General features: G+C 38.0%; 1 protein-coding gene across 1 annotated transcript in view; it reads left to right on the forward strand.

Annotated features, from left to right (window-relative positions):
• The window catches only part of DDX10 (DEAD-box helicase 10), a 300,470-nt gene that overhangs the window by 177,307 nt on the left and 109,287 nt on the right, over positions 1-13,876 (forward strand). The window contains exons 14-15 of the mRNA XM_027772832.1: positions 7,310-7,601; positions 10,215-10,372. Of these exons, the coding sequence (XP_027628633.1) occupies positions 7,310-7,601; positions 10,215-10,372 (450 nt within the window). The remainder of the gene's footprint in view (positions 1-7,309; positions 7,602-10,214; positions 10,373-13,876) is intronic.

Genomic DNA, 13,876 nt, shown 5'->3' on the forward strand with positions numbered 1-13,876 from the left:
TAACTGCTGGTTTCCCTTTTTTTTTTTAAAAAAATAGACCACAGATTAGTTTATTTTTAACACCCGTCATACCATGAATTCATAGGGAATAGGTTCCAGTAGCTCAGGCTCCTTTCCATTGGTTCTCACAAAGTGTGCTTCTCTGGGTGGAGCAGGCTGGCGCTTTAGTTGAACCCAGGTACCTTTCTCTTTGGCTTCTTTCTTTTTCTGGTCATTTTCCTTCACACGTTTTAGGAAGCGACCTCTGCTCTTAGAATGTTTAATATGCTCAATACGCACATTGATTCTCTTGGCAAGAATCTTGCCCTTAACTTGTTTGTTCACAGCAATGCCAACAGCATGCCAGGTAACATTGTAGACTTCCAGTTTTGCCATGGTAACATTTGTGGGGCATTCCTTTTTGAACAGTACCCATTCTCTTGATGTCTACAATAACACCTTTCTTGTAGATTCTCATATTTGTTGCCAAAGGAACAACTTCATGTTTTCTAAAAGGCCTAGAGAACATATATCGGGTGCCTCTCCTCTTTCCCGTTGTGTTCGTCATTTTGGTTAATTACTGGTGGTATTTACTGGAAAGTGGGTTTTTGGGCCAAACCAAAATTTTTTTTTTTTTTTTTTTTACTGTATTTGGAAAAGCTAGTTGGAAAAAAGGATAACTTAGAGACGGAGTGAGATCTCTGGGTACATCTAAATACAGCCCAAGAACATGGGTTTTTCAGTTATGTAAACCAATACTTTTCCCTTTTTTGAACCAGTTCGGACTAGGTTTCCGTCATGTGTAACAAATTAAATATTCTGATTAATGTATCAATTATTATAAGATTTATCAAATAAAAATATAGGATGCCTAGTTCAATTTAAATACTTTGATGTATATCCCAATTACTGCAGGGGACATACTTATACTAAAAGATAATCCAGACTTATACTAAAACAATTCTGCTTTTGTAAAAATCAAAACAAAGCAAAGCAATAAAAAATTACCTTATGTGGGAAAAATGTAAACATAAATGATGAGATAAAGAAAAAATATTTAAGCTTGTTTAAAAGAAATTTCATAACGTGATGAATACAATGCAAGGAATTTATTAGAATATTGGCAAACAGGGCCAGTTGGTGCCGTGGTGGATAATGCAACTGGATCCCACATGTCTATTCCAGAACAGCATTTTGAAAAATATTCCAGGCCCAGGGAACCAGCCGTTAGCATAATGGCTATGTCGCTGGACTCCCACGTAGTCGACCGCGGTTCACATCCCGGACCCGGTGGCTTAAAACTCATGCCGGGCGCGTGTGTGTGCGTGCCCAAGATCCCGAGAGGAGAATGGAGGAGAAGGGATTGCGGTGTGACCATCCCCCCGGGGGGTGATTTCTTGCTTTCTGTCTCTCTGTCTCTCTCTGTCTGGCGAGCGCACGCGCCCTACAGTGAAAATCTCTCAAAAAAAAAAAAATTCCAGACCCACATGTGTGCATTCCCAAAAGTCTGACGGAAACGGAGGAGAAGGGATTGTGGTGTGTCCACCCCCATGGGGGGGTGCTTTCTCATTTTTCCTCTTTCTCTGTCCCTCTCCAGTGGACTAGCAATAACAAGAACAACAACAACAAAAAAAAAAAAAAAAAAAAAAAAGAAAGAAAGAGAAAAGAAAAAAAGAACACCCCCCCAAAAAAATCCCCAAAACTGGCAAAAACGTTCAGGAAAAGAATATCATTGAAAAATTGTTCTATCCCACATAAAAAAATACCAATGCAAATACAACGTAAAACTTCTCCGAGATAGCATTATTTTACCTAGTTAATTAACAGACATAAAGCCTAATAGTATACTTTGTTGGAGGAGACGTGGAGACTAAATTCCTCTTAAATTTTTGGCAGGAGTATAAATTTGTATAACCTCTGGAGGGTTATTCAACAGTGTCTTTGACAATCTAAATGTACATACTCTGAACACTTTCACTTGTAGAAACTTGTGCTAGATATATAAATACACATGTATGTGAAAACATACAATTAAGGCTATTCATTGTGGAAGGTAGCTCTTTTAATAATTTGTGTTTTTCACTTATCTGGGGATATAGGTAGAGTCTCTGGAAGGATATATAGCAGCTAGTAAGAGAGCTTGCTTCTTGGAAAGGGCAAGTGAGGTTGCTGAAGAGGGCAGTGTTTTAGCCGAACATCTCCCTTCTAGGCATATGTGAAATACATTACCAGTGGACAACACGGGTGTTCGTGCATCCCTGCTGCGCTAGTACTGCTGCAGTGTTCCATTATTTGCCTTTCATTCAGATCTGTCCTTCAAAAGATTTTTTCTTGGTCTATTCTCCTTACTCTTGGCTATCAAAGGCAAGACCCTATTATGTATATTAATTCACCCTGTATATTTTTTTCCTGGCACTTATTACATTTGTGATTAAGTAGTTAATGTTGTCCACTAGTTGTTTAATATTCTCTGATAGAGTTAGGCTGTCAGAGGGCCAGGAACCCACTTGTCTTAGACTGCCACATCCTCAGTTCTACTGTGATGCCTTGTGTGTGGTTGACCCTCAGTGCTTTTATGAATGAGTAAAGAATAATTCTAGAATATCCAAGCAAAACCATAGCCCCCCAGGCAAATATGATAAAGTCTCTTATGTGGGCATTTCTGATTCTTCTTTAGGTGGCTTTTCCCTAAAACAAAATGTAACCTTTTAAGGGGGTAGAGGGGGGGGGTCACAGATTTATCTAGGTTAAAACTGTAAGACAGCAAAGATGCAAATACCACCAAATCTGTCATGTGATTTTGGTGGCTTCATGCACTTCCTTAAGGCTATTCAAGTTGACCCAACTCACAAAAAGTTCTACTCTGTAGGATTATTTTTCTGACTGACCTTTATTCTCTGATAGTTTTTTTTTTTTAATATCATTGATCTGACTTCTTCCTTCTGTACCTAAAATATTGTTGTATTTTATTATGAAGATTTTTCAAACACATAGAAAACTTGTAAAAAGTATATTTTTGGACACTAAGGTACTCACTACCCACATTCTACAATTAACCTTTTACTGTATTTTCTTTATTACTCCCTTGCTCATCCTTTTTTGGGGGGGAGGGATTTTTGCTATAGGGCATGTGTGCTTGCTAAGAGACAGAAAGCTAGGGCTCGCCCCTGGGGGAGTTGGCCATGCCTCAATCCCTTCTCCTCCATTGTTTTCTCAGGATTTTGGGCATACATGTACATACACCTGGCATAAGTTTTAAGCTACCAGGCCAGGGACTCGAACTGTGGTCAGCTATGTGGGACTCCAGTAGCACAACCATTATGACATCTGTTAGTCCCCGTATCCCCCCCACACCACCACCATTTTTAAAGAGGTTTTTTTCCTTAGGTCACATGTGCTTGCAGGAAGAGAAAAAGACAGATACAGTGAGAGGAAAAGTGAGAAATAACTGCCCAGGGGCGGATGGTCACACCAAAGTCCCTTCTCTATTCTCCTCCTGGGATCTTGGTCACATATGCTCACACATCCGGCATAATTTTCAGGCCACCAGATCCAGGACTTGAACCACTGTCGACCACCTGAGGATCCAGCAGTGTAATTGCTGTACCATCTGCTGATACCATCATTCATTTTTATTAAGTGCATTTCAGAATTAGTTGCCAATTTTATTGCATATTCCCTCATATATTTCAGCCTGCATGACATTAACTGGAGTTAAGTATTTGGTTGTATGACTCGTGTTTCTGTGGTAGATATTTATATACAGTAAAATGCTAAGTATAACATCTGATGAGTTTTTTTTTTTTTTTAAGAGGTTTTTGCTATAGGGCACATGCGCTCACCAGACAGACAGGGACAGAGAGACAGAGAGATAGAAAGCGAGAAATCAGGCCCCCCGGTGGGATGGCCACGCTGCAATCCCTTCTCCTCCATTCTCCTCTTGGGATCTTGGGCATGCACGCACACGTACCCAGCGTGAGTTTAAGTCACCGGGTCTGGGACACGAACCGCGGTCGACTACGTGGGAGTCCTGTGACATAGCCATTATGCTAACTGCTGGTCCCGCATCTGATGAGTTTTGACAAAAGTGTACACACACATAATCCAAACTCTTACTAAGATACAGAATGTTATCATTACCCTGGAAAGTATGCTCATATTGTGTCCCAGTACTTTTAGTGTACTGGTTTAAGTGATCCTAACTTAGTCTTGTTATGTTTACATTATAATGGTCATCTCAATTTATTCTTTTTTTTTTTTGAGAGGTTTTTGCTATAGGGCGTGTGTTCTCACCAGGATAGAGAGAGACAGAAAGCGAGAAATCATCCCCCAGGGGGAATGGCCATGCTGCAATCTTTTCTCCTCCATTCTTCTCTTGTGATCTTGGGCACGCATGCACATGCATGCACACGCACCTTGTGAGAGTTTAAGCCACTGGGTCCAGGACTCGAACTGCAGTCTACTACATGGGAGTCCAGTGACATAGCCATTGCGTCAACTGCTGGTCCCAGTCCTCTCAATTTTTATTGTTTGATTGACATTGTATGATTAGATAAGGTCTGGTGAAAAAAGATCAGTCAATCCAGGATCCTTAAAAATTGGTCTAGTGTCCAGCTGGTGGCATGATTGTTGAGGCGCTGGAGTTAACCGTGGTTTGAGTCCCAGGCTTGACTGCTTGTTTTCTCGCTTTGCCCCTCTCTCGTAGACTCTGGCTTGTTTTCTCACTTTCTCTCTCTTTCTCTCTGTTGAGCTCATGTGCACTATGGCAAATTAAAGTGAATAATAATAAAATAATAAATATTTAAAAAATTCATCTAGTCTTAAAACCAGAAAGATTCAGTAGTGTTCAGTATCAAAGTTCTCAGTCTTGGAGGTTATGTTGGTAGTGTTCCAGCCTTTGTGGGGAAAAGGAGGCATAAGAATACTGATTGGGCTGAAGGAGTTGGTATCTAACTCTTTTTTTTTTTTTTTTTTGGAGAAGTTTTTGCTAAAGGGCTCGCCAGACAGACAGAGACAGAGACAGACAGAAAGTGAGAAATCATCCCCTAGGGGGGATGGTCACGCCGCAGTCCCTTCTCCTCCATTCTCCTCTCGGGATCTTTGGCACGCATGCAGACATGCCCGGCGTGAGTTTTAAGCCACCGGGTCCAGGACACGAACCGCAGTCAACTATGTGGGAGTCCGGTGACATAGCCATTATGCTAACTGCTGGTCCCACAAACTCTTAATCTCCTGTGCTCCTAGAGGTCTTACCGGTAGCAGCTTACTCAGATTAACAAGTTTCCTGCCACTCTAGTCATTTCTTCTCAATTTAGGAGTTACAGTACCATATAGCTTAGTCACTCAAACATGCTCTAAAGTGAGATAAAGAACTGCGGGTTGTAATTTTTCCTGAGAAAGAACAATAGTCATGTATCTTTGAGCTCATTTGTGAAGAAGGGTCATGAAGAGTAGGCACAGCAGTTGAGAGCCTTATTCACCAGTTGGTAACATTCATGAAATCATAGACCACTGGATGTGGAAAAGATGGGATATCCCACGGGAAAAAGAAGTCTAAAACAAATCTAACCACTTTTCCTAAAAGTCTTGTGAGGTAGGTCTAGTGACTGTAGCATACAAATATCAGAGGTGATTAATCTTTTCAGAAACTTTCTATGATTTGAAGCTTCTAAAACATGAATTGGTTTGTGGTCTAATAAATAATAATTAGGTATTATAACTTGCATGTTTAAAGACCAGAAATACAAAAACTGTTTTGTTAGCAATACCTACCTAACAGAAATATTAGTGTCAAAACAACTTCTTCTACTTACATCATGATATTGTTGCAGATGTTCTAGCTTATTTTCCTAAGAATCATGATTACTATTTAGAAATCTAATATATTGAGTCACAAAACCTATATTTTAGCAAGTTTGTTTTAATTTATGGTGTTTAATTTTTAAGCACTTACGTATTCATCATTAACAATATCAAGTGAATTGTTCTTTTCTGTGCATACTTGTCATAATACAACATTTGTAACTGTTGTACATTTTCTGACACTTGTTAGAATTCTTGTTTTTAGGTCAGTACCTCCTTTCTTTTCTTTGGGTAGTTCTGTAACATAGTTGAAAATCAACTCGGAAGCTTGAAATTTGGTGTTTTGCAAATGAAGCCTACGCAGTTGACAGGATCTTCTTATGTAAAATAAAGTCAATAAATATAAGTGGCCTTTGAGATTTGTCAAAGACTGTTTTTTCTGTATGTTTTACACTTTTTATTTAATCCTACTGACAGGTACTATTATGTACTATTATGATAGTACAAAATAGGTACTATTATGATCCTCAATTTGTAAGTAAAGCACAGATGTTAGGTAACGTGCCCTCACATACCTCATTAGTGGTAGAACTTGACCTAAATCCATTTTCTTAACTACTACTCCAGAGACTTCTACTTATTTTGTCTCTCTGATTAGTTTATAATGAAATAATAAATGATGAGATAAAGAAAAATACTGAAGCATCTTTAAGAAACAAAGATTTCACATCTTGATAAATACATTGTGAGGGGTTCATTAGAATATTGGCAAAGAGGGCAGTATCACTAGTGGTACTATTGACTCTAATTTGAGGAGACTGTCTCTAAGGTGAGTGCTTCTTGTCACCTTATCATCAAAGCAGGCTGTGCTCTGACCTCTTCCTTTCCTCAGCTCAGGTGGTTCACTCAGCATTTATCAAGCATAAGCAAGCAGTGGCTTTGAGTTTTAATGTCTTTCTGTAGTGGTTTTAGACAGTTAAGTAGGTCTTGATCAGTATATCCTAAGTACTCTTACTCCATCTTACCTTCAGACACAGCTTAGTTATCGTAGGGTGTTTTCCAGTGTTCATATAGTAAATTACTATAATTCGATGAAGATTATTGAGTTATAAACAATGTATTAAAGTCATTTTGCTTTTGAGATATACATTTACCTAGTATGGAAACCGAAGTTTGGATTTGAGATTGTAAAGAGATATACTTTATATTTAGCTAAAAGATTACATACATTTATTACATTATCATGGTTTCTGGTGCCTCAGAACTATCAGATAGCACAGTTCTAGTAGCAGAAGAAAATGTAGAGATTATTTAAGCCTAATATCCATCTTGTTTACCCTTATGCTTTTAGCATGGGAGAGGTCATTCATTAGTAAGTTTAATAATTTTATTTCTGGACAGTGTTTTTGAAGCTTATTTGCCAATGAACAGGTAGGTATTCTTAGTTTTGCCAGAGTTAAATTGTCACTATAAAGCAACTATTTCCCTAATCAACTGTATTTTTGTGTCTGTGTCTGTATTCTAACAGAAGAAAGAAACTTCTAAATCCAGTGTCAAGAAAAAAGTGACCAAAGTTGCAGAAGCAAAAAAAATAATGAAGAGAAATTTTAAAGTGAATAAGAAAATAACTTTCACTGATGAAGGGGAGGTAAGATTCTATAAATGCTTACTTTCTGAGTTTTATTCCAAATATTACGAGGAGTTTGGCTCTCCCGCTAACTCGCCATTTATTACTGAGAGAGTAAATGTTTCTCTGAAGCACTTGGAAGTTCTTTTCACTGTTAGTAGAGATTTCATCGGCCTTGCCACAGTGGACAAGGGTGCCTTACTGGCCATAAACTGAGATAATTCTTACTGACATAGAGTTGCTTTTGAACTTTGTAAATCCCATTCTTAGAGATATTGTCTGGTGTTCATCAGCATGCCCTGTGGAAGCAAGCATAAGAATGCTAACAGCTACCTGTCGCAGCTTCTTTTCCTTGACTCTTAAAAATTCAAGCAATAAATTTGGTCTATATTTATTTTGCTATTGTCAATTTATTGTACTCTAATTTTCCATTAGGGAAGGTATTTTATTAACTAGTCACCATTCCATCCCCAGCATTTAGAACAGTGCCTAACATATTTATATAATAACACCCAGAAGTATTAATTGAACCAAAAGAATCATCATCTATTATTTCTATAAGATAACCGAGCTTTTCATATTCACTGTAGTGGCATTATTTAGTTTATCATCTCTAATACAAATGCTCCGTAAGCATTCTGTATTCAGTGGAGTTTGTTTCCTTTTAATTTTGAAGGTTTTAAAGATTTGGATATTATCTTGGGGTGTTTGAATTAGATGGAAAGTAACAGTGCAATTTGAAGTTTCTAAAAGTTTATGAAGAAGCCTAAAAGTGAAAAATAATGACTCTTTATGAAATCACTAAAAGAGGCCAGCACCTGAGTAGGTTCCATATCCTAGTAGGTAAGGGAGCCGAATCCCATGTGGCTTGAGTCCTGGCTGTAGCTTTAAAAAACACTGGGGGAGTGTGTATGTGTGTGTGTGTTTGTGTTTGTACTCACTCTTTCTCTCTCTCTCTTTTTCTCTTTCTGGTGGGTGCATACACCCTCTGGAAATTTGAAAGAGGGAGAGAAAGAGATGAGCACCTGATAAGCAGTGTACACTAGAATGTAGTTGTATTAAATCTGAAGTTCACTATAAAATAAGATGTGTACCGTTACCATAATTAGGTTCCTTAATGTGATGCTAAACTTAACTGCATGGATTATACCAATTAGCTCCAAGATGAGTGTAAATCTTTAACTACAAAATGTTTCAGATAGGACCTGTCTTTGACTGTGAGAAACTCTGAAACTTATGATCTAAAGCTCTGAAAGATATGCTACTATCCAGTCAGCTCAAAGAAGGATGACCTTTTTTTCTCTGTGTGTAGAAGTAGGTTTGAGGATTCTGGATGATATTTTTACTGTTGGCTGATCCCTCTTACTGCTTCTTGAGAGCCAATGACTGCTAGCATGGCCGCTCTTGCAGTAGTAATATTCGTCACCCCTGTTGGGTGCCAAAAGTTGAGACTCTAAAGAAATATCATCTTGAAGAATGGCTCTGGTGGAAACAAGAGTAAGAAGAGGCAATAATACCTGAGATGTGCTTGCCTACAATTCTACCATTTCCAGTTTACGCAGGTTAATTAGCAGCCTTTCAAAACAGTGGCAGCTATTTAAATCCTTCTGGCAACTAATTATTAGATAAAATAAGAGAATCATTTTTATTTAAATTGTCTTTATAGAGCCTTATACTGTGAGACCTGAGATTATTGAGGCAACCAAACCACTCTACTTTTCTGGAAAGGACAGAGGTGTCTAAAGAGAAGTAATTTATTCAGTATTGTATAGTATGCTAGTAAATAAGCTAGGACATTCAGCCAGGTCTCCATACTCTCAGATCAGTGTTGCATTTTCTGTGTTACCTTGTTCCTAACCATAAATCATGTGTAAAATCATGTGAATTTGACGAGGCCTATGACACCCGAACTAATATTCTGTACATTTACTTATTTCAATCCTTTTGTGTAAGGACTCATATATGATTCATGAATCAATTTTGAGCACCTATTTAATATGTGCCAGATTCTTTCTTGGGCTCTGTGAATAAATGAACAAGATAAAAGCTGCCTTCCAGGAGATTAATTCTATTAAAAGAAACAGGACAGTAAAACAGCACAGTGAGAGAGAGAGAGATGTTAGGTGGACCTGCAGGTGCCACAGTTGCCAGGAGGTACATGCTAGTCTGCCTGAGTGCTGCTCTAGGCAGGTAAACGTTCAGCTGAGTCTCATGAAGACTAGGCTGCTGAGGACTCTGAGAAGGTGTTGCAGGTGTTCTGGAAATACCTTCTACAGTTATTTTGTGAATTTTTTTTCAATCTTCTCATTAGGCTTGTGGCACCATTAGTTTACCTGACTGAGATAATCTTTTCTGTCATTTTCTCCCTTTTAATTATGAAGTTTGTTAGAACATCTAAGAAATACAGATTGTTGTGGGCCAGCCCCATAGCACAGTGGTTAAGTGCTGTGCATAGGGAGTTGGATACCACCTGGTCCTGGAGGCTTGAAAAACATGCTGGACATATGTTTGTGTACCCAGGATCCTGATAGGATTGAAAAATGGAAGGAAGAGGGTTGCAGCATGACCAGCCTCTATGGGGATAAATGGAGGGGAATGCTTTCTCTCTCTTTTACTTCCATTCTCACTCTTTGGCACATGCCTGTACCCTCTGGCAAATAAAAAAAATACAAATTAAAAAAAAGAACAGGTCTTAAGGTATAATGTGGGTATATGTACCATTCAACTTTATGATGTAAAAGAGAAATAGTTTTCTGTGGATGTTCCCTGGTTCCTGCCCCACACTTACCCTTTGTTCTGTGTGTAGTTGGTTCAGGGCCACAAATGCAGAAATCCATCATGAATGATACAGAAGAAGATGATGACACTGGTGGTATCAACTTAAATAAAGCAAAGGAAAGGCTTCAGGAAGAGGACAAATTTGACAAAGAAGAATATAGGAAGAAAATTAAGGCAAAGCATCGGGTAAGCCTTCCCTCTTGAGTTGATACAGAATGAAATTTAGTATGTCCCTAAATATATCTAAATATTTATTAACTGTTCAGTTATAACCATTATTGCTTCCTTCATTGTTTTCTCTGATAGTTCTATGTCTTTTAGTCATTTTATCCGTTCCTTTTGTCTTTTTGTTGAGCAAGTTTTTGTATATGAAGGGGTTTATGAGAATGTCACTTACCTCTACTTTTGGTCCTAGTTGACCACCCAGGTAATGTTAATGAGTTTTTGAATCATTAAAGTTTTTATTAGAGATAATTATAGTCTCATATGTAGCTGTAAAAGATAATACAGAGGGAACCAGCAGTTAGCGTAATGGCTATGTCGCTGGACTCCCACATAGTCGACCATGGTTCGCGTCCCGGACCCGGTGGCTTAAAACTCATGCCGGGCGCGTGTGTGTGCGTGCCCAAGATCCCAAGAGGAGAATGGAGGAGAAGGGATTGTGGTGTGACCATCCCCCCTGGGGGGGTGATTTCTCGCTTTCTGTCTCTATGTTTCTCTCTGTCTGTCTGGCGAGCGCATGCGCCCTATAGCGAAAACCTCTCCAAAAAAAAAAAAAAAGATAATACAGAGAGATCCTATGTTTTCCATTTCTGAAAATTCTCATTATCAAATTGTCATTTCATAATATTTATGACATTATAGTGTATAGGCTTTTGAGATAAGTTGTTTTTTTTTTTTAAATGACTCCAGCATTACTCTCTGGAGTCATCTGGGCTGTTAAGTGTATCAGTGCTTTGTTCCTTCTGTTACTGACTATAACACATTCTATGGATGTACCACAGTTGATTTCCCCATTCACTTATTGGAAGGATATTGGTGCTGTTTGCAGGGCCAATTTAATATTTTAGTTAAATTTCTTCATTTCTTTCCATAACATTTACTTGATAATTCCCACAAGATTTTGTGTATGTATAATTATTATTTTTTAAAAAGAATGATCTAACTTTATCTATTTATTTATTTATTTAAATTTGACTAAAGAGTGACAGGAGGGTGAGGAGGGGGAGGAGTGAGATAGCAAGCCGCCAGGTCTGGGACTTGAACCACCGTCGGCCATGTGGGAGTCCAGTGCCCTTAACCACCACGCCACCTGCCAGCCCCTAAATTATTATTATTATTATTATTTTTAATAAAAACCTTGTCAGAGGGAGTACTTCTTACAAATAGACATTTATCTTGGTGGCCTTAAACTTGATAGTTTCTGTTATGCGTGGTTGTGATTTTGTGTGATATTATTATGTTGTTGCACTACTTAATTCCTGAAAAGTGGACATTTCACTGGATAAATGACTCAGTTAATGACATAAAGATTTTTTTGTTTTTGTTTTTGAGAGGTTTTTGCTATAGGACGCATGTGCGTGCCAGAAAGAGAGAGACAGAGAGACAGAAAGCGAAAAACCACCCCCCCTGGGGTGGGGGGGGGATGGCCACGCTGCAATCTCTTCTCCTCCATTCTCCTCTTGGGATCCTGGACATGCACACACACGCGCCCAATGTGAGTTTAAGCCATCAGGTCTGGGGCTCGAACTGTGGTTGACTGCCTGGGAGTCCAGTGACATAAGCCATTACGCCAACTGCTGATCCCATGACATAAAGTTTTTTTTTTTTTTTTGGAGAGGTTTTCGCTATAGGGCGCGTGTGCTCGCCAGACAGACAGAGAGAGACATAGAGACAGAAAGCGAGAAATCACCCCCCAGGGGGGATGGTCACGCCGCAATCCCTTCTCCTCCATTCTCCTCTCAGCATCTTGGGCACGCACGCACACGCACCCGGCGTGAGTTTTAAGCCACCGGGTCCGGGACGTGAACCGTGGTCAACTACGTGGGAGTCCAGTGACATAGCCATTATGGTAACTGCTGGTTCCCATGACATAAAGTTTTTAAGAAACTTCTGCACCATGCTCTTGAGATAATGAATGATTTCAGGGTAACACAGAGTCATACCTGAGATCGTTGTAATAAAGAATAAATTCTTTATTAAGAACTTTTTAAGCATTTGGAAGTGGACATTAACTTGAGAATGATTGTTGTATGTTTTCACTCCCATTGACCTTGACCTTGTAACTATTTAATGGGCCAGTACTCTGTTATTTTTTTTTTAATCAGAGCATCAATTCTCATTTCTATGTTTTAAGACTTGATGCAGCTTCATGGTTGCATATGATTAAAAAGAAAAAGTAAATACTAAAGACAGTTTCAGGGATGGAAATGAAAGTTTAGATATAGAAATATGGAGAAAAAAATGAGCCTGGAAATATACTAGTTACAGTTGTGGATATTTATGAAGTAACTAAACATTTCTTGCATTGCTTCTTGTAGTGTAGTACTTAAATTGAAATTTGTCTTTAATGTTCTATTAACCCAGTGGCTTGAAACTCTCACTGGGTGAGTGTACGTGCATGCCCAAAATCCTGAGAGGAGAATGGAGAAGAAGGGATTGGTTGTGGCCATCTCCCCTGGGGGGTGATTTCTTACTTTCTGTCTCTCCGTCTCTTTCCAGTGAGAGAAAAAAAAAAGAAATTTTTTTTCTCTTTTCTCAACATAATATTTACTTTCCTTTTTCTGTATGTCCTCACACTCCACTAATTCACAATTACCATCAGATTTCACCCTCCCTCCCTTGACCTCTAGCACAATTATGTGAAAATACATAAATATCAAACAAATTCTCTAGTTCTATGAATAGCCTATATAGAAATATGTTATCCAAGGAATGTGTTGATAGCCTTGTTTTTCTAGTTTGTGTTTCAGAAGCGATTGAAATTTAATTTATTTATTTTTCATTTAGCATTTTAAAAATGTATTCTTATTATTTTTATACATTCAATCACTGTACATCATTTAACTTGTGTATAGTGTTTATCCAACATGAAATACACCTCAGACCGGTCTATTTGAGAATGCTATACATGTCATCATCAACAGGTAATAAACCATTTTTTTGTCCCACAAATGTCGTACATTTGTCCTCCAGTCTTTTAGTCTCTACCATAGAGTGCAGACAGTTGGTATGTATTAAGTGGAAATATTATGATGTCTCTCTTTCATAGTCTGATTCACTTTACTCAGCAGTAAATCTTCCATATTTGTCCACTTTATATCCAATGCCAGGGTCTTATTGTTTTTTTATTGCTGAATAGTGTTCCATGGAGTATATGTGCCACACTTTTTCAATCTTTATACCCCCTACCCTAAATCTACTTTTATGTATACTATATCCTCCTACTTTTTAAATAAAATAGGAGTAAATAGTAATACTGTGTATATTCCATATTTTTAAATTTTTATTTAAAATTTTTTATTTTTAATGAACTAATTTACATTTATTCTCTCTTATTTGAAAGGTAGCACACTGTATAGAACTTGTTTTTAAATTTTTCCATTTTTACTTCTAGCTTGTAAATAACTTTCTTTGTAACCACTGTTAAAAATATAACATGATTTTAAATCATTTTAGTGAATATCTTAT

The sequence above is a fragment of the Tupaia chinensis genome, unplaced genomic scaffold (assembly GCF_000334495.1).
Source record: "Tupaia chinensis unplaced genomic scaffold, TupChi_1.0 Scaffold000311_2, whole genome shotgun sequence".
Classification (NCBI taxonomy): Eukaryota; Metazoa; Chordata; class Mammalia; order Scandentia; family Tupaiidae; genus Tupaia; species Tupaia belangeri.